General features: G+C 46.8%; 2 protein-coding genes across 4 annotated transcripts; one reads left to right on the top strand and one right to left on the bottom strand.

The window, feature by feature from the left end:
• The first annotated feature begins 214 nt into the window (after positions 1-214).
• Positions 215-12,171, top strand: MARS (methionyl-tRNA synthetase). Of its 2 annotated transcripts, XM_027855061.1 has the most exons (21): positions 216-339; positions 1,523-1,613; positions 1,812-1,890; positions 1,973-2,107; positions 2,218-2,293; positions 2,703-2,875; positions 3,076-3,188; positions 3,551-3,667; positions 4,064-4,267; positions 5,326-5,527; positions 5,778-5,852; positions 5,944-6,114; positions 6,532-6,627; positions 6,841-6,958; positions 8,858-9,071; positions 10,236-10,367; positions 10,467-10,571; positions 10,658-10,844; positions 11,396-11,467; positions 11,771-11,854; positions 11,933-12,171. In XM_027855061.1, the coding sequence occupies exons 1-21, from the start codon at positions 231-233 to the stop codon at positions 12,077-12,079; spliced, it is 2,700 nt and encodes an 899-aa protein (XP_027710862.1). In that variant the 5' UTR covers positions 216-230; the 3' UTR covers positions 12,080-12,171. The 2 variants fall into 2 exon arrangements, with proteins under 2 accessions (XP_027710863.1, XP_027710862.1); XM_027855062.1 differs by lacking the exons at positions 11,771-11,854; positions 11,933-12,171 and adding an exon at positions 11,642-11,764 and having other exon boundaries at positions 215-339.
• Positions 12,107-14,822, bottom strand: DDIT3 (DNA damage inducible transcript 3). Of its 2 annotated transcripts, XM_027855074.1 has the most exons (4): positions 14,680-14,822; positions 13,274-13,321; positions 12,785-12,940; positions 12,107-12,618 (listed from the first exon to the last, which is right to left on the bottom strand). In XM_027855074.1, the coding sequence occupies exons 3-4, from the start codon at positions 12,920-12,922 to the stop codon at positions 12,244-12,246; spliced, it is 513 nt and encodes a 170-aa protein (XP_027710875.1). In that variant the 5' UTR covers positions 12,923-12,940; positions 13,274-13,321; positions 14,680-14,822; the 3' UTR covers positions 12,107-12,243. The 2 variants fall into 2 exon arrangements, with proteins under 2 accessions (XP_027710875.1, XP_027710876.1); XM_027855075.1 differs by lacking the exon at positions 14,680-14,822 and having other exon boundaries at positions 12,785-12,951; positions 13,274-13,327.
• Positions 14,823-16,687: the final 1,865 nt, after the last annotated feature.

Below are 16,687 nucleotides of genomic sequence, written 5' to 3'. Positions count from 1 at the left end.
TCTAGCATCAGCCCTTGTTTCTGTGGTCTCGGAGTAGTCTCTTCCGCTTCCTTTGCGATGCATTGTGGGAGATAGAGTCTCCGCTTAGCGGGACAACCTGAGGCGCCGACTGATCGGAGACTTCACTTCCCAGAGTCCAGCGCGGCGGTTGACTAGCGGGGCTGCAGAGGCAGGAGTGCGAAGGCCTGGCACGCCGGTTCCTGTTGCATCAGCGGCTGCGAGGAGGCGGAATGCGGCTTTTCGTGAGCGACGGCGCCCCGGGGAACCTGCCTGTCCTGGCCGCGGCTTGCCGGGCAGGGGCCAGGGACAAGCTGCTCATCAGCACCGTGGGCCCCGAAGGTACCAGGGATGGGGCTCGAGAGTCCAGATCCCGCCGCTCCCCAGCTCCTGATCCCCCGGCCCGCCTTATCCCCCCCTCCGTGACCACTCCCCTACCACCTCCTTCCCCTTTTCCCCCCTATCCTCTTGTCAGCCCTCGCAGGACCCTCCCCTTGGTCCCTCTGCCTCCAGCCTCCCATCCATTCCTTCTGCTGGGAGTCCCTGCCAACAACTGCTCCTATTCCCTTCTCGAGTGCTGATAGGTTCTCCTGGACTTCTCTCCCACGGACTATTTTTAAAAAAGAAAGAAAGAAAAGAAAAATTTTATTGGTGTTGAAAACTAATAAGCAGACCTAAAGCATTACTACTGCTTCTCAATTTCTCCCCTTCTCCACCTCCTCATCTCCTCCCAGGCAGCCGGGTGTAGAGTCCTGAATTTGAATCCTCCCTTAGACATTTATTAATTGGGTGATTCTGGACAAAGTTTCCTAACCTCTCTGCCGCAGTGGCCTTGTCTTTAAAATGGGGTAGTGGGATTGGGTGGCACCCGGAAGTACCTTCCCACACTAACTCTTATGATTGCTGGCAGTTAGTCCTTTCACTTATACCTGAACTACCCAGTTATTCCTCTCACTTGTCTCCAGTCGCTTGTAGTCTTCTTTTCCCGTCATTATGAGTAGTCTGTATCATGCTTTATTTTTCCAGGTGTAAAGCTCATTAATTCCACAAGCATTAATTTTTACTTTCTGCCAAGGGCGGGAAGGGAGGGGGTGTGCTTTGCTAAGAACTGGGGGAGGTACAAAGTTTAGATATGGCAAATTTCTGCTGTCCTGGAATGGGCAAGGGGAGAAGATACAAAGGCAGATCACCATAAATAAAATATGAAAGGGGTTATAGTTGTAAAACAATGTGCTGTGTGAGCTTTGGGGGTGAAGATCATTAGTGTTCTGGGGGATCAGGGAATATCCTTCTCAACTGTCCCCATTTCTCTTGGCTAAGTGTTCCTTAGAGTCAGTCTGAAATCCATTCTTGGTCACTGCCAATCACCTTTCCCCACAGTAACCCTACCTTGGGAGCTCTCAGCTGAACTTGTTCTCCATCCTTTTCCTTCCCCTAGGGTTTGTATGTTTTAATTGAGTCTTCCTAATTAGGGATCAGTGGGTCTATTCTTATACCTGTTGGTTTCCCTGTTTCCTCTTACCAGAGTGTGTGGTACCATTCTTGACTCGGCCTAAACTTCCAGCCCTGAAACTAGACAGTGGTCACTACCTTTTTTCTAGTAGTGCAATTTGCAGGTCAGTTTTGGTTGGTGTAGGGAGGGGGAAGGGAATGGGGATGAGAGAGAAGGAGACTGTGGGTGAAAGATTAAGTAATAAAGCCTGATGGCTTCTGTTCTCTGTGCCATTGTGGGAGGAAAGAGGATGGGTCCATCATTGGCATAGACATATGGGACCATCCCTGAACTCATACCCCATCTCTTTCTTTTCTGACAGGTATTTCTTTTTGTTGTCTGGTTGGGAACAAGATGACCTCACTAACCAGTGGCTGGAATGGGAGACAACAGAGTTACAGGTAAGAACTATGGCCTGACAGGTGAGGAGGCTAGGAGTTTTTTGTTCATAGTAATTTCATGTTCTTCCCCATCCTTCTGTAGCCTGTTCTTTCTGTCGCCCTCTACAACTTGGTGGTCCGTGGAAAGAAGGGAGAGGATGTCCTTTCTCCTGTCCGAAAGGCGTTGATACACATTGACCACAGCCTGAGTCGACGAAGCTGCCCTTTCCTTGCTGGGGTGAGTGAGTTGGGACTGAAGGTACAGGGAGGAAGGAGTTTCTATGAGGAAGGAGTTTTCTATGAAGAGCTAAGCTGTCAAACACATACTTCTTTCTCTTCTTGCTAAAGGATTCAGAGTCTTTGGCTGATATCGTTCTGTGGGGAGCGCTATACCCTTTGCTCCAGGATCCAACTTACCTTCCTGGTGAGAACCATACTTATTTCTTATTATTATTATTCATATATATACATATATATACATATATGTATATATATTTGGCTAGGCAGTAGGGTTAAGTGACTTGCCCAGGGTCACACAGCTAGTGAGTGTTATGTGTCTGAGGCCAGATTTGAACTCAGATACTCCTGACTTCAGGGTCGGTGCTCTATGCACTGTGCCATTTAGCTGCCCTGAGTACTTATTTCTTAGTCCTGCAGCCTTTGGGATTTGAGTATGGGAAGTAGGATGCCTACCAAGGGTGGAGTTTTGTTGGAGGATCCTGGGGGGAGGGGAGGAAGGGAAGAGAGGATGTAGCTTAGGAAAAAAAAATCCTTTTTGCCCATTCTAAGCTTCTGACTTCTTTTCCCGCTTTCTCTCCTACCCTGGTGCCCAGATGAACTTGCTGCCTTGCAGACCTGGTTCCGGACCCTGAGTGTCCAGGAACCATGCCAGCAGGCAGCTGAATCTGTACTGAAAAAGCAGGGGGCCTTGGCTCTCCGGGTATATCTGCAAAAACAGCCACAGCCCAGTGTTCCCTTAGAGAGACCTGTCAGTAATGAGCCTGAGGTATGAAGTGGGAAGGAGGGAGATCTGTGGGGGATCCCCACATTTGATTGGGGAGCCTGAGGTACATGGAGGTGGTTAGGAGATGGACTCTGCTAATGTTACTTGCTTGAGGACATTGTTGGGAGGAAAGAAGAAGGTTTCCCTTACCCTGGCAATTGCTCTTACTTGGGTGGGGCATGGGTGGGGTTCCCTGTCCGCAGGAGGATGAGCTGTCTGCTCACACGCTTTCTGAGGAGGAGATCGCCATGGCTGTAACAGCTTGGGAGCAAGGACTGGACGCTCTGCCTCCAGTTAGACCACGGCAGGATCCAGTGTGAGAGGGAACATGTATTTTCTTTGATCCTTCTACCTCATTGTGGAGGGACCTTTGGGTAGATTAGTCCCTTAACCCTGATTGCCTCCCTCAAAGCCAAACAAAAAACATGCAGTAAAGTTTTTGAGACACCCTATATAGCCTTGCGAGAGAGGTAGAAAGCATGCACAGGAAAAAAAAATACACTATCATAAGTGTTCTTAATGTTTGTAAAGCAGCATGTAGGTCAAAGTTAATATACTGCAATCTGAGTACCTCAGTGCTTTGTCTTCTAAGCTGGCCCCTAGTCCCTTTGTCTTGAATCTAACCTTCCAAACTGCTGGGTTGTCACCCTGACCTGTCTTCCCCTACCTTCTCACCAGGTTACCAGTAGCTGGAGAAAGGAATGTGTTCATCACCAGTGCCCTTCCCTATGTCAACAATGTCCCACATTTAGGCAACATCATTGGTTGTGTCCTTAGTGCTGACGTCTTTGCCAGGTAGATTAGGGTGCCAGGGAAAAGACTGGAGTGGGGAAACATTTGGGGGGCTGAAAGGGGATTCCTGGGGAATGAAGGATTGCTGGAGGGAGGGGTGGGCTCTGAGGAAAAGCCACATGCCCTGGGGATGGGAGTGAGGGAAGGGCCTTGTGAATGACGGAGAGGTTGGAAGGCAAAATCCACCCTTAATCAACAGGGGCCTAAAAAAAGGGCCTTGTAAAAGGATGGAGAACATATGTTGGTGAGGACTTTTTGTGATTGTATTCCCAGTGCCTAGAACCATTCCTTGTACACAGTTGGTTCTTAATAAATGTGCTTTTTTTGGATTGGAGCAATTGGGGGCCAGGATTGGCATAGGCATAGATCGTCCCTTTTGACCACCCCGTTGTCCTCAAGGTACTCTCGACTACGCCAGTGGAATACGTTGTACTTGAGTGGGACAGATGAGTATGGAACAGCAACAGAAACCAAAGCCATGGACGAGGGCCTAACACCGCAGCAGATCTGTGACAAGTACCACGCCATCCATGCCAGCATCTACCGTTGGTTTAACATATCCTTTGACTTCTTTGGTCGGACCACCACGCCACTTCAGACCACGTAGGCTCATGCGGTGGGGAGTATGGGGTGGGTGGGCTGACTGAGAAAATGAAAGGGTGACTGTTGATGGAGCTAAGGCCAGGGGTCAAGCAAACTTCTGGAAATTTAGAGAAGTTGAGCAATAAGCATGTTACCTTCTTTTTTTCAAATATATTTTTATGTATTTCTTTAAGTACCTAAAAACATTTTTAACATTCCTTTTTTTATAAATTTTGAGTTCCAAATTCCCTCCCCATCCCTAAGAAGGCAAGCCCTATGTTATCGATTGTATATATGAAGCCATATGAAACATTTCCATATTAGCTATGTTGTAAAAGAAAATGCGCGCGCGCGCGCACACGCACACGCACACGCACACGCACACACACACACTCCAAGAAGTATAATCTGTACTTTTCTGTGTACAGGAGTCTATGTTAATGATAGGGGGAGATGAAAAGAAAAGGAAAAAAAGCATGACTTACTCTAATGGGTTTTTCCTTCTTGCCTCCATTATCCTTCTCCCCTTTCCTCATGAAGTGCAGAAATTATTCTCTGCCATCCTTCTCAACACCCCCAGGATATAAATTTCTGGATGTAGTTCTATCCTAGATATTTAGGATCATATTAAAAAACAGATATTGTCCCTGATCTCATAGAGCTTTCCTCTCATTCAGATCCTGGCCTTTGCTACTTACTAGCTATGTGACCGTAGACAAGTCACGGGGTCTCAGTTTCCTCATCTATAAAGTGGGGGTGAGCGAGATGATTTCTAATGTTCCTTCTAGGTTTAAATCTATGATCGTGTTCTAGACAAAATCGTAATGATTCGCCCACAAAAATGCAGACTCTTTAAAGGTTATGGAAGGAAGAGGTTATCATCAAAGATTATGATGGCATTTGGGAGAGTGACCCAAAATGGGCTGACATCTCTCAAGGCACTTGGAAGAAGTGAACAGAAAGGAAGCCAAAGCCTTTCTGGGCCCACGGGACTTTTTGGGTTGTTTGTTTAAGAGCCTGAGCAAGCTCTGTGCTGATTTTGCCTCAGTTCCTCTGCTCTTCCCTGTGCACCCCACCAGGATCACCCAAGACATCTTTCAGAGGCTACTGTCTCGGGGCTTCTTGCTCAAGGACACAGTGGAGCAGCTCCGGTGTGAGCGGTGCTCTCGCTTCCTTGCTGACCGATTTGTGGAGGGCATCTGCCCCTTTTGTGGTTACGAGGAGGCCCGTGGTGACCAGTGCGACAAGTGTGGCAAGCTCATCAATGCCATTGAGCTGAAGGTCAGAAAGGGCCGAAGGCATACATAGGGGGTCCTTGTTCTCCCTGAGCCCCTTGTCTGATGACTGTCTGGCTACCGTTCTTCCCATTTCCACCTCGGCCTCATTCTTTTTATTTTCTTGCTCAATCTTGCCAAGACCTCTCTGCCTTCCCTTTCAGGGGTTGCTCTGCATGGGATCAGCTCGGGTGGATAGAGCCCCTAATTTGTTTTGTACCTTCATGGTTTTCTCCCTGTCTTTTCCCTTCTTACAGAAGCCTCAGTGTAAGATCTGCCGGGAATCCCCTGTGGTGAAATCTTCCCAGCACTTGTTCCTGGACCTGCCCAAGGTAAATTCTCTTGTTTTTTCCTGTCACCCCATTGATTTGTATGCTTTCTGTTCCACAGACACTGCTTTCTTTTTTATTCTTTCTCCTCCAGTTGGAGAATCGTCTGGAGGAGTGGTTGAGCAGGACGCTAGCTGGCAGTGACTGGACACCCAATGCTCGATTCATCACACGGTCGTGGCTCCGGGATGGGCTCAAACCACGATGCATAACTCGTGACCTCAAATGGGGTACCCCTGTACCCTTAGAGGGCTTCCAGGACAAGGTCAAAAGCTTGACAAAATTTCCTACTCCCCCCAAATGAACTGGCTCTGAAGCCCCATGCCCTGGGATTGGCTCTGGCCCAGTAGGATTGAGTTTGTTGGAGATTACATTGATTCAGTAGGTGGAGGCTGGGTTGTTGAGTCTTGACTGTTTGTTAGTTACTATTCTTTGTTTTTTGTTGTTGTTGTTGTTGTTGGTGAGGCAATCAAGGTTAAGTGACTTGCCCAGGGTCACACAGCTAGTAAATGTCAAGTGTCTGAGGCCAGATTTGAACTCAGGTCCTCCTGATTCCAAGACTAGAGTCCCCTGAACTACTTAGCTGCCCCAAGTCAGTTACCATTCTTATCCTCCTATTCTCCCTTCACCTCATTCCACTCCATCTTCATCCTAACATATGTCCCTTCTCCTGATTCCCCAGGTGTTTTATGTTTGGTTTGATGCTACAATTGGCTATATGTCCATCACAGCTAACTATACTGACCAGTGGGAACGATGGTGGAAGAATCCAGAACAGGTAAAGTGTACTTGAGCCTTATGGTCTGGGGATGGGTGTTTGGAGAATGAGAATATACAGAGAGGGAGAGGGAGAAGGAGAAAATGTGTGTGTGTGTGTTAGAAAATGTCTGTGTGTGAGAGAGTGTATGTGTGCGTGTGTTGAGGGGGGTCTCTGCCCTCCTCCTGAATATCTGATCTCATTGAGATTTCTCTCCTTACTCAAACTGCCCAGGTGGAGCTCTACCAGTTCATGGCCAAAGACAATGTCCCTTTCCACAGTGTGGTCTTCCCTTGCTCAGCCCTTGGAGCCGAAGACAACTATACCCTGGTCAGCCACCTCATTGCCACAGGTGCCCTGAGGGGTGGGGTAGGGGTGGGACTAAGTGTGGGATTTTGAAAGATGATGGGAGGATGAAGTCAGTGACCATGCCACCTAGGTGATGTTTTTGGAGAGGGGGTTGAAATGGAATAGTAGAATTTATGCTGAGGAGAAAAGAAATAAGAAGTTCCGGAGAATTGAAGGAGATGGGCCGCAGGTAGGAAAGCAAAGGTGCCCTTTTGCCAATGGAAAGGTCTGGTCAGCAGAATAGGGGCAGGTTTTGCCTCACTTGCTTAGTTTGTTGAGGTGTGGTTTGAAGAATTATCCCTTTTCTTACCATGGCTAGAAGTTGTATATAGAAAAGCTTATTTTAAAAATGTTTTTCTAAAAAATTATTTTTTGCTTTTAAGAATTAAATTTCTTCCCCTAAAACCACATATTTTAAAAATTAATCTGTCTTCTACTATCTTTGTTCACACCCTGCCTCCATCCTAGCAAGTTTTTTTTTAAACCTAGAGCAAGTCCCTTAGCACGTATCTACAATACATATTTACATACTTATCTGAAAATCTATGTCTCTTTCCTCTCTTATCAGGAGATGTGGAGTTTTTTATTTTCATTCTTTTATCTGTCTTCTAAAGTCTTCCAAAGTTGCTTTTCTCTTTAATGTTGTTATCATTGTACACATTATTCTCCTAATTGTAAACTCACTTTGCTCTGCATCAATTCACTTAGAAGTCTTCTCAGTCTCCTATCTATTTCACCTTTTATGATTGTTGATAACTTAGATTTATTCCTTTGAAAACTGCCTGTTCATATCCTTTGATCATTTATCTATTGGGGTTCTTAGTTTTATAAATTTGAATGAGTTCCATGTATATTTATGTGTGTGTGTGTGTGTGTGCGTGCGTCTTGGAAATGAGACCTATAATTAAAGAAAATCATTGGAGAGATTGTTTTTTCTTGGTTACCTTTTTTTTCCCTTAATTTTTATATTAGATTTGTTTATGCAAAAACTTCTAAAATTTTATATAAAGTTAAGAAAATTGTACATTTTATTTTGTGCGATTCATCCTCTTTCCCACTAGTTTAGTCATGAACTCTTAGCCATTCATAGACTTCTTTGCTCCTCCACTTTGATTACAATGTGACTTTAATATATAAGTCCTAATTCCTTTGGAAAATCTCTTGGCATATGGTATGAGATGTATCATTGCTTTCCAGTGTTCCTAGCACTTTTTGTTAGAGTGCGTCCTTCCCCCAGTAACTGAGGTCTTAGGTGTTCATCAAACACTGCGCTACTGCGTCTCTTTTCTTCTGTGTTGTATACATAATCTGTTCCAGTGATCAGCCTCTTTTTTGTTTAAACCAGTACCAAAACATTTTGATATTTACTTCTTGGTAGTACAGTTTGAGATCTGGTACTGATGAACTACCTTCCTTTACACTTTTTTTTCCCCCATTATTACACTTGAAATTCTTGGCCTTTCATTCCTCCTTAAATTTTGTTATTCTTTTAGCGTCATAGACTGTTCTTTTAGGAGTTTGGTATAGCACTGAATAAAATAAGTTAATGTAGGTCATATTGTCATTTTTTGTTATATTGGCTCCACCAACCCATGAGCAATTCATGTTTCTCCAACTTTTTAGGTCTGACTTTATCTGCAAAGAATGTTTTATAGTTAGATTCTTATAGTCCCTGGGTGAATCTCGGAAGACAAGATGTGTATATAATGTACGTGTGTTATGAATAATCAGTTAGATTTCCCTGGTGTGGGAGAGGGGAGAAACTGATATCTAGTATTATGGGGAAATAGGTGGAATTTTGCTAATGTGGGAATACCATGTTTGGTGTATACAAGGGGGCGCTGAGCTTGTGTGGGAAAGAGGGAGGAAGAAACTTATCCTGATTTTTCCCCTCCCTGTCTAGAATACCTGAACTATGAGGATGGGAAGTTCTCTAAGAGCCGAGGTGTGGGGGTGTTTGGGGACATGGCCCAAAACACAGGCATCCCTTCTGACATCTGGCGCTTCTACCTGCTTTATGTGCGGCCTGAAAACCAGGACAGTTCTTTTTCCTGGAGTGACCTGATGCTCAAGAATAATTCTGAATTACTTAACAACCTGGGCAACTTTGTCAACAGGTGACACTTCATGTGGGAAAATATAGTCTGGGGGGGGTAGTTGGAGGTAGAACTTTGTTCTGTGGCTTCTTTGTTTCCTGGGAGGAGAGGTGTGGTGGGAGAAATTTAGCTTCCTTCTTTTGGGAAGGGTTGGAGGGTAAGGAAACTTACCGAGGCCACATAAAGCAGTTGAAAGAGCCGGGTAGGAATATGTATGTTGGGGGTATGGTTAGAAGATGGGGATGTGATGGGGGAGGGTGGGGGGGAGCTCCCAAGTGGAGAGAAACATCAACCGCAGGCTCTCCCCCCCTTTGGTGAATGGATGTGTAAATTAAAAGTTGGTTGAAAATGGACTTATGTAAAATAAATCCTCTTCTATTGATTTTATGAACATATAAATATCTTTACAAATATCTTCTCCTACAGGGAAAAAATATAATAGAGGTAACTTTTTCCTTGAGAAAGTTTTAAGAATGGTGGCTGTGAAGAACAGGAGTGTGCTTCTGTAAAACTTTTATTGCTTTATAGCAATTTTGGTGCCTCGTGATCTCTTCCCCAGTCTCATATGCTTCCTTATCCTTTGCCCAGACCATAGGAATGTCTCCCATGGATGAGAATCTTCTTAACTACTTGGGTAGTTTACTAGGAAACTAGCAGAACTAGGAAACTATTTCTGTCTACTACTCCTTTTTTTTTCCCTGTGTTTTCAACGTCTGAAAGTAACATAGGTTATAATATCATCAGTCCCTAATTCCGAACTTGAGAGTGTCTATAAAATTAGCACTTAATCTATTTTTTCAGTTATTTAAGTGATGAAATTTTGTAAAAAATAAGTCAAATGACCACTGCATGTACATTGAATGCCCATTGTGTGGAGCAGAGGCTTACACTGGGGGAGATAGAAAGAAAAGCCTAGCCTCTGCCTTGGGGAGCTGTATCTCCCATAGGAGGGATGGGAGAAAAACAGAAGAAACACATTAAGACACATACCTAGAGTACCCAGTTGGACTGGATAACCTCTTAAGATTCCATGACGCAGAACTTAAGGTATCAATTGCATGAATGCTGAGGAAATGTGGGGTAATGGAAATGGGGATGATTTCAGGCCTGGGGTGGTTTTGTTGGCTGAACTTTGGCGGGTAGGTCTAGATGCAACTTGCTTCCCTTTATTCCTTTTCCCTGCAGAGCTGGGATGTTTGTGTGCAAGTTTTTTGGAGGCTGTGTACCTAAGATGACGCTAACTCCGGATGACCAGCGACTACTTGCCCATGTCACATTGGAGCTACGACTGTACCACCAACTGCTGGAGAAGGTTCGGTGAGTACTCTGATTTCACCTTCCCTCCAAAGATTTTCTGGAATGGAGAAGCCTTCTTCTCATTCCTCCTAGGTCTAATCTTTGGTTATTCCATCATAGGATTAGAGATGCCCTTCGGTGTTTCCTTACCATCTCACGGCACGGCAACCAGTACATTCAAGTGAATGAGCCCTGGAAGCGAATCAAGGGCAATGAGGCTGATAGGTAAAGCGGTGTGGGTGGATCTTCACATTCCGAGGAGCTCTATATGTCTGTAAGCCCCCGAGTAACACCGTCTCCACCCTTCACAGGCTCCGTGCCGGCACAGTGACAGGTGTGGCAGTGAATATGGCTGCCCTGCTCTCCATCATGATACAGCCGTACATGCCTACGGTCAGCACAACTATCCAGACCCAGCTGCAGCTCCCACCTGCAGCCTGTGCTGTCTTGCCTACCGACTTCCCATGCCTCCTGCCTGCCGGGCACCAGATTGGCATAGTAGGTTGTCTTTCAGTTCTACAAACCATTTCAGAAATTCTCTGTTCTTCTTGAAGCCTTTGCTGAAAAGGAAGAGCTGATATTGCCCTTCCTTTCCACCCAAGCTCTCATTTTAGGCAAAGAGTTCCCAAGGCTTCTGATTTTCATCCTCAATTTTGCATTTAAGGTTGATGTGTCTCATTCTGCAATCTATCTTATCTTTCACTGTCATCCTTAAAATGGAACATAAAGAATGCTGTTTATTAGATTTGGTCTGGTGCTAGCCCTATAATATTTGTTATTTGAGAGATCCTGGGAGTTGTTCTTTATAATATTATTAGTATGCCAACACTATCTCCTGCTTTCCTTCCTCTGAAGTCTATTTATACTTGGCCTCTACAGTCTCTTAGGTTAGAGTTCTATGTATCATCTCTCTAAAAGGTATGAGTTTTTATTCCCTATTCGAGTTTTATTTCTTCTAAAATTCCTTCAAAGCTTCCTTTCAAGGATGGCAGGCCTCAAAGCTGTCGTTCCTTTTATCCTGCTGAGCTTAACCTTCTCTTTCCTCACAGGTTAGTCCCTTGTTTCAGAAGCTAGAAAACGACCAAATTGAAAGCCTGAGAAAGCGCTTTGGAGGGGGCCAGGTAAGGAGGAGGGAGGGCAGCTGTGCTCATTTGCCCCTGGTAGTTAAGTTGCCCCTTGTCAAGACTTTCTACCATTCAATCTGCAAACAGCTTTCTTCCTCTTCCTCCTCCCCACTTTGTTCCTTTTCATCCTTATTAGTACCTTACCTGTAGCTTCTCTTTTTCCTGTCTTAGCTAGAAGATTCCTTGGAGTTGAAGGTAATCACTCTGTTGAGCTGTTAAAGGGATAATTGCAAGCATGTTTCTGTGTGGGGAGGGAGAATTTATGCATGGGGTAAAAATGATCCCCTTATTCCTTCTGAGGCCAAAGTTTCCAAGGCAGAAGACCCCACAGAACTAGCAAATCCTGAGCAGATTAAGCTGCTAACGGATGCAGTGACAAAACAGGTGGGTTCAGGGAAGAGGGAGGGGGCTAGCATAGGGGCTGTACCCACTCCTCCTCATCATCCCTTTCTGTAACCTCAGGGCAATGTTGTCCGAGAGTTGAAGGCCCAGAAGGCAGACAAAGCCCAGGTGGCTGCTGAGGTGGCTAAACTGCTGGAACTAAAACAACAACTGGCACTGGCTGAAGGGAAGCCTCCAGAACCTTCGAAGGGCAAGAAGAAGAAATGAAAAGGAACGCTTGAGACACCATCTGAGTGTGATTGAATATAAATCATTTTAATGCAGCGGGTTAGAGATAATAAATACATCTATATACATGGTGAGGGACCTTCCCTTCAGAGTGTGTGTGGTTGCTGGTTGGCACTTGGGGAAGGGGACAGAGCTAAAGGCCTTCATGACCGGGGCAAGCTGACCATGCGGTCAATCAGGGCCTGGCGTGTCGTGTCTACTTCTTTGGTCAGTCGTTCGATCTCTCTCTTCAGTCGCTCGTTTTCTGCAGCCAGATGGGCCACCTTTCGTTCATTCTCCTGTTCCTTTTCTTTCACACTTTGCTTTCGACCTCGAGCAGGGGACTGCTCACTGTGCCTCCGTTTCCTATTTCTTCCTCGCTCCCCCTGTTCCTCCTCTTCTTCCTGGGCCAGTGAACTCTGGCTGGACTCGGGAGAGCAAGGGCTCTGGCCACTGCTTGTGATTCCCCCTGGCCCAGGCTCCTCAGCTAGCCAGACCAGGGAGGCTGGGTCAAGAGTAGTAAAACTTTTCAGTTCTTCCTACAAGGAAACAAAAGATGGCGTGACACCAGAAAAGGACCCTCGCCTTGAGCTGCAGTAGCTGTGTCACCTGGGGCTAGTCATTCTCCTCATTTGTAAAATGGGAATAATAAGTGTACTCCCTACCTCAGGGTTTTAGCAGAAAAATTACTTTTGCAAACTTTACCTGTTCTGTTTCAGGGTGTTGGGCATATGTCCCTCCGTTCTCTTCGGAGGACAGCACCTCTTGCAGGTCCTCATACCAGGCCTCTAGCTCCCAGCTAGACAGCGTCCCAAAGGAGAAGGGCAGTGGTTCAGCTGCCATCTCTGGTTAGATCGGACTCTGGGGAAAGACTACTGGCAATGAGGATGCTTCACAAAACAAGCTGGAGAACTTTCATTCCTGATAATACCTTGACATTTATATAGAATTTTTGAAAGAATATAGTTTTACATTTCAGGGCGACTTGTCATTTATGCTACTCTTACCCTAATCGAGCTACCCCCCAAATAAAAGCTAGTGAAGGGTCATAAAAAAGAATAGTGAATCAGACAACTTATGAGGACTGGGCCAGGGGAAATGAGCCTATACCAAATCCTTAAAGATGCTCTGGCTTCTTTAAGGATCACCATGGATATCCTCAAAGATTAGGGGGAAAGGCCTGATCAAATTTACCTGCTCTCAGGTATGGTGATGTATGAAGATAGACTTTCTTCTGGAACACTGTAGAGGGTAGAGAGAAAAAGAGTAAGTTCATTTGAAAGATTGTTCCTCCACTTTCCTTCCTTCTCAGTCTGGAAGTTGTCTTAGTGCTATGCTGATCAGTTACGAGTCCACACATCCTTCTCCAAGGTGTGTGGGTATTGGTCAAAGAAGAGCCCAATTCTCTTTATTTTTAGTTGCTGACATTTGTCATCCTTATTGCATAATGGAAAAAGTCCCAGGCAAACCATAGCCTTCTTAATATCCAAATTAGGCCACAATTAATTGTTGGAGAAGGGACTGGATTGGCACTTTGCTGATTCTGTGTCCCCTTGACAGGGCAGGGACAGCTGCAGCCCAGAGGTGGCAAGCAGCAGTAGCAGCTTCAGGAGTCCCAGGAGGCTGGAGATGCAATACCACCCCCAGTATTTCTCTGCTGGGCTGTCAATCCCCCATGGGACTCTCCCTTGCCTTCCTGCATACAGGACAGGGCTTTCATCAGCAGTGAGGCTCCAGGCCAGAGGGATCCAGAGTCAGGAAGGGGGGCTGGCCTGATGCAATGGTTACATAGGGCTGCTTGGAAAGGGACACAGGATAGGGGGATGCAAGAAATATCCAGTCTGCTGAAAATGCAGCATACCAAGTATTACATTCAGGGTGCCCCAAACTGGAGAAATAACTGCTACATTAATAAAGCTTCAGGATAGGGAAAGAGGAAATCACTCCCCTCTCGGACTTCTTCATCCTTACTATTTTCTAAGTGACCCTTACTTGTAAAGTTCTTCCTGCTGAAGGGAGATGTTAATCACAGGGCCCAAGAGCACAAATATGCAGAATAAATAGAGTCCGTATTCTTGCTAGCAGACCAAGCAGGAGAGAAGGAGTGAGCTAAGCTGCAGCCCAAATCTCAAGTTATCCAGGCTTGGACAACAGCAGAGGGGAGGGCTCCTGGCACCTCTCACTGTGATTGGGCGAGTGGTGACCGTGCTCCCCTCGGAGGTCAGTCTCCTCCCCTCTGGCAGGCCAAGCTCACCTTCCTGCCCGCCCGAGCCATCTCCCTGGTACTCGAAGGGAGCAGCATCCCACAGACTCAGTTATCCGTGTCATACTGGGTGGAGGGCGGGGTTGTCCTTCCAAAGAAGGGGGAGGGGCATAAATCCTTTCCTACATTGGACAAGAGGAGCCCACACCTTTTTTGGGGGATGATGCGCTCCACAGGACCCTGAATTTATTAGGATCTTAGGCTAACAAGGTTATAAAAGACCCCGGAGGAGAAGATCACGTTTTGGGGCGCAGCCCCTGGTGTAGGGGGTGGAGTCCCTAATTTGGGGAGGGCAGTAAGTGACACGGGAGGGGAGAAGGTAGGGACTGGCACTTGCCTCTCTCCTCGGGTCCCGGCTCTGGTTCTGGCTTTGCTGCTGCCACCAGGTCATCTTCATCATCATCTATCCTTTGTCTTGTACTCAAGCGTCTGACCTCGACAAGGCCTTGGGTCCAAGCCTTTTAAAACAACCCTGCCCTCCTCCGGGGAGGGGCGGGGTGTCGAGTCACCACCCAATAGGCGAGGGGCACGCCAGCTTCGGCCCCGCCCCGCCCCCTGCCCTCTACCATTCAGGAGCTCCTAGGTCCCCCCCTCCCTAGCCCCACTCCGAGCGGGGGTAGAAGTCGCGTTGTACCCGGAAGTGGCTTGGGGTCACGAGGCTCTGGGGAGATGGGTGAGTTCTGGGAGTGCGCGCGCGCGGGCGAGAGCGAGCAAGAGCACGGAGGAGAAGAGTGGAGCGCGGGGGAAGGGAGGAGGGGTGTGGGGCCAGGAGAGGGAGGGAGATAGAGTAAGCAAGCAAAGGAGGGCGGAGATGATGCAATGTTTGGCAACCGGTGTCTGCGAGCGCGCACGCGCACGGGCTGTGGAAGGTGGTAGGAGGCGGGGGCACGGGCGGCCTGGAGCCGCGGGCGCCCAACTGCCCCGCCCTGGGCCCTGCGAATGCCCCGGCGTGGCAGGGGGCCTTCCCGGCCTCCGCCGCCTCTCCCAGCGGGGGCCACTTGGGGCAAAGAGAGGCCTGGACGCGCTCCAGCCCCAAATCTAAGTTCTCTCGCCTTTACACCGCCCTTGGCCTCCTTTTGCTCATCTGTAAAATGGGTTGGGGGGGGGCAGGGAGAGAGCTGACTGGGTGATGTCAAAGAATCCCAGCTCCGATCCCCAGGGCTGTCACGGTTTTCTGTCTCTCACCACTGAGAGTGACCTATCCCACACACTGCACACGACCTCCCCCACCCCCAACAAAAGCAAAAGGTCTTTAACTTTCACTCTTGGGGTCATGCAGGCTTCCTCTAAGAAGGCCCTTCTGAGGATGCAGCACCCCAAGATTTCTGCCTCTAACCCAGAGGATTTGGATCGTCGCTGTTCTTTTGGACTTTCCTCCCCATGGAGCACCGGGACTGGAGGCGAGGCAGTGTGTGATGGAAAACAAATGCATCCTTCAGCAGATTATTAAACGTGCTTGTGCGGGAGAGAAAGATAAATAAGCAGTTTATAATCCAGTAGGAAGTAGTAAGTAGGAAGTTGTAGGGCACAGTGATTTTTGCACACCAGTAGGTTGAGTACCTATAATAAATGTTTATTGAAATGAATTTTTAAAGTGCTTTACTTCAACATAACATTAAATGTCTGCTGGGTGCGAAGCGCTCCTAGGCTTTTGGGGAGGTGAGATGTGGTCCCTTTGCTCATAGAGTTTACAGTCTATGAAAAGGGTGAGATATAAACACAGATACAAAAATAATAGACGATATTCTATATGAAAAAAAACACATGATAAATGCATGAAATTCATCCTTCCATGAGGAAGAGTGCTAAAATCAGCGAAGCCTTCCTGCAGTTCGGACTTTAAAAGATGTATTGGGAATCCAGCAAGCGAAGAGGAGAAGCAATGAATATTTCTGGAACATTACAAGCCCTCTACTTGGATTATGTGGAGGGGAGCAGTAATGGAATATAAGGGGACTTAATTACCTTGATTAATACCCCTTGAAGGGATAAGGTTGGAAAAAAGGTAGTGATGCCAGATTATGGAGTGCCTTTAATGCCAATATCTTTTTTTCAGGAACAAGGATGTTTGAAAAAATAAGTGATGCGACCAGGTCTATGCACGAGGGAGATAGTTTGACCAGAGCACTGCCAATCACTAGCCACATCACTTAACCCCTGGGTGCCTCAGTTTTCTCATCTGCAAAACGAGGAAAATCAGAATGCCGCCAATCAAAAGGCGCTGCTGGAGCACTAGACACTAAGAGGGAAGATTTGACTCGTGCCCTCCTTAAAGCGGAGGCCGTGTGTTCCTGATGTGACATGGCCGAAGCTGTCAGAAGGGCAAATGACAGGTGTGCTGTGAT

The sequence above is a fragment of the Vombatus ursinus genome, unplaced genomic scaffold (assembly GCF_900497805.2).
Source record: "Vombatus ursinus unplaced genomic scaffold, bare-nosed wombat genome assembly UNPS02010769.1, whole genome shotgun sequence".
Lineage (NCBI taxonomy): Eukaryota > Metazoa > Chordata > Mammalia > Diprotodontia > Vombatidae > Vombatus > Vombatus ursinus.
Note: the sequence above shows the minus strand (reverse complement) of the source record. Positions and strands in the feature narration are given on the sequence as shown.